Here is a 6,475-nt window from a genome sequence, read left to right on the forward strand (position 1 = left end):
CTTGAAGTGCTTTTAGTTTCGCATTACTAATTAACGACATGTATTCCTTATAAATCCTTTGTTAATATTTCAATGTCTTGAAGAAATTCTGCTTAAATGCAGAGTCGAGTTCGAGAATAAATAATTAACGGGAACCGAGTCGAGAAAAACTGTAATTATACTGCTTTGAGTAAAAAGTATAAAACGTTGAAGAACATTTTTAATTAAGTTCTTAAGTCCACTTGTATACCGGCGGATGTACGAGGGTGGATTGATAAGTTTCCGGCCTGACCAAGAAAAACAAGGTTTTTAAAAAATTTTTTTTTTTATTTCTCAACATAATCTCCTCCAAGGCTGATACATTTCTCATAGCGGTGTTCCAGTCTATTAATGCCATCTCTATAGACTGATTCGTCAAGCTCCTCAAAATAACCATTTACAGCTTCGATTACTTCTTCATTGTCCGCAAATCTCTTACCGCCAAGCCATTTTTTGAGATTAGGGAACAGAAAATAGTCACTCGGGGCTAGGTCTGGAGAGTAAGGAGGGTGCGGCATCAATTCAAACTTTAGATCGTTGATTTTAGCCGTCGCAACGATTGACGTGTGCGCTGGTGCGTTATCGTGATGAAACAAGATTTTTTTCTTCGCCAGATGAGGTCGTTTAATTTTCACCTCGTGGCTCAAACGTTGCAATAAGTCTGCGTAGTATTGACCAGTGATAGTATTACCCTTTGCAAGGTAATCAATGTATATAATACCTCTTGCATCCCAAAAAACAGTAGCCATAACCTTGTTCGCCGAAAAAATTGTTTTTGCCTTCTTTGGAGTTGGTTCCCCTGGTCCAATCCACTGTTTAGACTGTTCTTTGGTTTCAGGAGTGTAGTGGTGGACCCACGTTTCGTCAACGGTTACGAATCGACGCAAAAATTCGCTTGGATTACGCTTATACAATGACAAATTTGCGGTAGAAATGTTTTTTCGAATCAATTTTTGGTCGACTGTTAGCAAACGCGGCACCCATCTTGCACAGAGCTTTTCCATATGCAAATGTTGGTGCAAAATATGTTGCACACGTTCATATGACATCTTACAGGTCTCAGCTATCTCACGCACTTTCAATCTGCGGTCTCCCAGCACTATTTGATGAATTTTTTCGATCATATCTGGAGTTGTGACCTCAACGGGGCGTCCTGAGCGAGGCCCATCAGAGGTGCTCACACGACCCTTTTTAAACTCGGAAACCCACTGCTTAACGGTTGAATATGACGGGGAGGATGTCCCCAGTGTTGAGTCCATCTCTTTTTTAATTTCCTTCGGCGTTAACCCCTTCAAATAAAAGTATTTGATGACAGCACGATTTTCCTGCTTTTCCATTTTTACGAAAACCACAGAGGCGTCTTGTTCAGCGTGCTGTCAAACCTACACTAGCAAGGAGATCGGGCTGAAACTATAGCTACAAGCTATCCAAGGATGGTACTATAGAATGTCACCTCAAGGTAGGCCTAGTGGCGTCATCTCTTGGTTAGGCCGGAAACTTATCAATCCACCCTCGTATATAGGAGAATTTCTTACAATTATTGAAGCGAAGAAGTAAAATAAAATCAACGAAGAAAACTCGATCGTTTTATAGCTTTATTACAGACGCAAACATAGCGTTTTAATCATTGTACAGAAACACACATAAGTATGTTAATTAGTGGTTGACTTTCGAGTATTTGCGTTTTTAATCAGTCTGCAAACTACAACATACAGGATGTGGAAATAGAAATAGCAAATTATACTCATGAACGATCTAATATGTAACTGTAAATAAATTCATTATTTTTAATTTAAATTACATATTTTCTTCGCTTTCATGATTGAGTTGTAAACTGAAAATGTGATTTATTGACTCATAAATATTGCTTCAAGGGTTGAACATTAATTTCATTTTAAATTTTTGTGTACCTCAATTTTTGTCAGTCAGTACCCTGTTTTTCTTAACTTTACTTCCCTGATAACCACTAATTTTTTTAGAATTAATCGTAAGTGGATATATAAAAAAACTGACCACTTTTAGAACATGAAATTCGACAGTTTCTAGAATTGGTAGATTTTCTGAGTTAGTGTGATAACTTCCAGACTAGAAAAACTTAAATTTGCCTTTTTTCTTATTATTAAAAATTTATTTAATTTACTGAAATAAAATAGTAGTAAATTTACCTATCTACGGTAATTTTTAAAATTTGTCATCAAAATGAAGTTTATATTACAATTACATCTCGAAATTAACACGGGGTGGAGGGGAGGGGCGATGCGACGATACTTGTGATTGAAAATTGGGTCGCAAATACATAAAGAGTTAGAAACGCTGATGTAGATATATGAAGATATAGACAATCAATTAAAAGACTCACCGTTCCTGGGATCTTCTCCTGAACGATGGGTCCCGGCTAAGAATGTTCCTTATTTCTCTTCCACCGGACGATTCGCCGTCAGAAGTTTGCATGCCATCGTCACTATTCAAAAGTCTCGACGACGTCACTTTACCACTTAACTCAGTTTTACTACCGATCGCGAGATCAACGTCAGAGTCCGATTCGTCTGAGGAAATGCCCTCATCGCGCGCGAGTTCCGCCGATTCTTGTTTCAGTATCGAACGTAATGAAGATTTGCTATCGTCTAATAATTTGGCGTCTTCGCGTTTTTTTAACACGGATTTTGGCAAGAACGAAGGCTCCGGTGACGCGGGGGACGCGTAAGTTTTCGATTTTAATATACCTCGAGGCTCGTGGGGTAACAGATCAGAAGATTTCTGATCACCTGTTAAAGAAGAAAAAAATAAAGCAAAATTAATTAAACAATAAATTATAATCAATATTATGAAATGTAGATTCCATGTCTTCCTAAAATATTATATTATATTATTTTTTAAATAGTAATCGAAAGGAACAATTATACTTCGTTTTGAAATTCCGACTTGCAACTTGAAATTTCGTCAAACTGAATTACCCAAAGGTACCTATAAAAATAGGCTTTCACGGCCGGAATCCATGTTAGAATTATGAGTCGGGCTGAAGGATCATGGTCCATATAAACGTTTCGTTGGGAACTGTGGCTGACGCCTTCAGTGCCACTACGTTGACAATGTAGCCAAAGGTTATATCTCGAAGTCTTGGTGACGCCCACGTTATCAACGCAGTACCATTGAAGATATCAGTCAGTACCTAACAGTTCATTTAGACCATGTCTTTCAGCTCGAACCATTATTTTGTTGTGACAATTGTTGTCTACCCTAGAAGTGATCTTTACCTAATTGAATTAATGAGTTCATTCGATTGGTTGGAATTATAAGATTACGGTAGGTAAAGACAATACGAACGCAGTTGTCCTTTTGTCCTCCAATTGCTCTAGATTAGGTTAGATCAGAATTCGATAGGCATTTCGGGTTATAAGTTGAAATTTCGAGTTGTAACTCAAAATTCGGAGTTGCAAGTCGAATTTTTAATTTACAACCCAAAATTCCTACATATTTGCAAATCGAAATTTCAAGTTACAACTCGAAATTTCTAGTTGTAAGGCGAAATTTCGAGTTCTAAAATTATTTAGACTTCTTTGGGATTGCAGTTCAAGAATCTTAAAATGTCAAGGATTAGATCAATAGTAAAATCATAAAAAATCTACTGCACTTAGCATGTAACTACTGCACATGTACTATTTATCATAAACTTCTACTTCTTAACATTTGCATCTTTAATTTGTAAGACATGAGATGATTAATGGAATTTATAATTGTGTCGACCTTTTAATGAATTATGACGTTCTTAAATCTTGCAGTTAAAGTAAACTCTAAATGTTTACTACGCCATCCTATATTGACTGTTTTATATTCATTTACTGATGTAAAGCAAAATTTATTTGAAAATAAGTTAAAGCTTGTCAATGAAAACTACTGATTCAATTAAATAAACATTACAAAAAAGTCGTGAATTTTATAACTCATAAAAGTTATCTAATATTAATTTTTGTTATTTTCGTAAATAACTTCAGGATACTGTTAGTGAACAAGAAAAGCGTTGACACAAGAAGCAATAAAAAATAACATCATGCTGGATTTATTGCCTTCATTAANAGTAATACTAGATACAAAAAACTATTGTATTATGACGTATAAAAAGTAAATGTTTTGTAGTTCGTAATTTCTTCACTGTTTTATTATCTTATCTATTTATCAATCAATTACATCACTTACATGAATTGTGGGAGCAGGTGATAATAATTTTTCTCGTTAATACCGTTTCACCGCTGGAGTATTAATGCAAGTGGTTTAAACGCGTAGATGACCGATCTCCAAGTCTAAAGATAGATTTTATATTTTGGCAAGAATTTAACTAGACCGACAGCACGCGGCAGACTCGAAATTAGCGACTTACAAGTTTGCGGAAAGACAAAATTCGTGACACAGAATGAAACGTTCATTATAACAGAATAATAAATAAGCTGAGATAAAAGTATATTGAGCCAGACTGCCATGGTAATACCATAATCAATTGTTAAATAGATATGAGTTAATCTAAGGAAAGTATATTTCTATAATTAAACAAAGCACACATGTTTATGTATTCTGAAGTTAAAGTACTTAATACTGATATATTAATGTATATGTATATCTATATTGTAAACTACTAAATAATAATGTCAGAACGAAGATAACGTCTTACAGATTTTTTTATCACATCCAATTATGAATCAATAATTAATATTATTAAACAATTTTGTTTACTATCAATACGTTTATTATTCCTTTTGAAACTGCCATACAATTTTATTTAACCAACGGGTGCAAAAACCTGGGCGCTCAAGAGAGAAGACGAAGAAAAGACTTTCAAGAAGGAAGGATTCATATTTTACTTATGATTTCTTACAAAGGGGGAACGGACTGTACTTCCATATACGGACTAGTTCCAAATCGCGTGAAAATCCGAACAAAAAAATTCCCGTAAGTTCCCGTAAATGCCCATTTGTATTTGAACAAAAATACGGAAAAGTATCAATGGTGTAAAGGTATGAACAGTTGTCTGACGACTTAGAGTTGGGTTTGTTTAAATAATAACTGTAAGTAAAATCATTTAAAAGGGAAGGAAACTGCATCAAATTAATAACGAAAAAAAAAAAAATAGAATTTAGAGAACACAGCAACTGCAACATCTCAGGATTAAACAATTTTAGATTTTTTTAAGCCTAAAGCTTACCTGACTTCATCTTAGCAGCTTCCTGAACTTCATCAGTGGTGACAGGTTGGGTAGAGAATCGACTAACGCTACTTTTATCTGACGGGTCAAAACCTCTACGACTTCTGTACTTGGAAGCATTACTACCAGCTATGGAAAGCACTATATCAGTCTAAAAAGCTTTAGAAGCTTATTTTCAGATTCTTACCTCGTTTTAAAGCCATAAGTTTAGCTTCTTCTGCTAGGCTTTTCATCTGTAACTGACTCTTAGATAAAGATTTAGTCACAGGTGATTTTGGTGGAGTTGTCTTCTGTTCATCTTGCTCCAGTTCTAAACCGTCACCGAGAGACTGAAACGCAGAATCGGTGGACATTTTTGCGTTGCTGGTGTCGAAGAGATCTATAGAAGAAGTGGTTGAAGGAATATAATTTGTTTCGTTGGTGGGTTCGAAATTTAACATGGAACAGACATCTTTATCGAAATCTGAACCCTTCTGACTAGAATTTATTGAAGGCAGTTCGTCTACGCGAGTCTTGTGGAAAGAACTCAAACTGAAAGAAAAAATTACAGATTAAAAACACCCAATAACTTTTACATGAAATAAAACAGCTTGATAATACGATAAAATGCTATTACTTGATTACTGCTATCATGTATCATAATATTCACGCTCTACCGATATACATAATACTCCTGAAAATTGTTTTTTGCCTTAATGGTATTACATGCATACAAAACAAATATTTATTTTTATTGGTTTCGCTGATATTATCAAATCTTCATGTACTAAAAATGAAAAGCACTTAGGATATTATTATTTTTTGTTTTAAACATGGATATTACTTTATGAGGAATATTCTAATAAAACAATTCAAATTAGAGAAACTCTTAAATAACAGAAACCCTGCCATACATAAAAGATAATATAAATAAAGCAAAAATTATCTGTCTGTGTTGCAATCAACAAAATAGAAAAGAATAGTTTTGTAAGCTTATTATTCTCATTCAACATTTCTCCGTGAATTTAAATTGGAAAATACGTACGTAAAAGTGGCTCAAATTCTTTTGTAAAGCTGTTGAGATCCGAGATAAAGAAACATGTAAAAGCTACATAGACGTTGAAAAATTTGAAAATATGTTTTATTTTTGCTCAAGTTGTTTCTTTCCAAATGAAAATTAGACGGAAGCTATATTAATTTTACTGACAATCAGACAGGAAACGCGCTAAAATAAGACTGAAGTAAATATAGAAAATTTATATTCAAACTTATCGTCACTATTCA

General features: G+C 34.3%; 1 protein-coding gene across 7 annotated transcripts in view; it reads right to left on the reverse strand.

The window, feature by feature from the left end:
* LOC108737716 (supervillin) overlaps positions 1–6,475 on the reverse strand; it is a 216,405-nt gene that overhangs the window by 60,178 nt on the left and 149,752 nt on the right. For all 7 annotated transcript variants that reach the window (XM_025973346.1, XM_025973349.1, XM_025973351.1 and 4 more), the window contains 3 exons: positions 5,400–5,743; positions 5,213–5,341; positions 2,378–2,783 (listed from right to left, as the gene is read on the reverse strand). In XM_025973346.1, the coding sequence (XP_025829131.1) occupies positions 2,378–2,783; positions 5,213–5,341; positions 5,400–5,743 (879 nt within the window). The remainder of the gene's footprint in view (positions 1–2,377; positions 2,784–5,212; positions 5,342–5,399; positions 5,744–6,475) is intronic.

This window comes from Agrilus planipennis, unplaced genomic scaffold (assembly GCF_000699045.2).
Source record: "Agrilus planipennis isolate EAB-ADULT unplaced genomic scaffold, Apla_2.0 scaffold144, whole genome shotgun sequence".
Classification (NCBI taxonomy): domain Eukaryota; kingdom Metazoa; phylum Arthropoda; class Insecta; order Coleoptera; family Buprestidae; genus Agrilus; species Agrilus planipennis.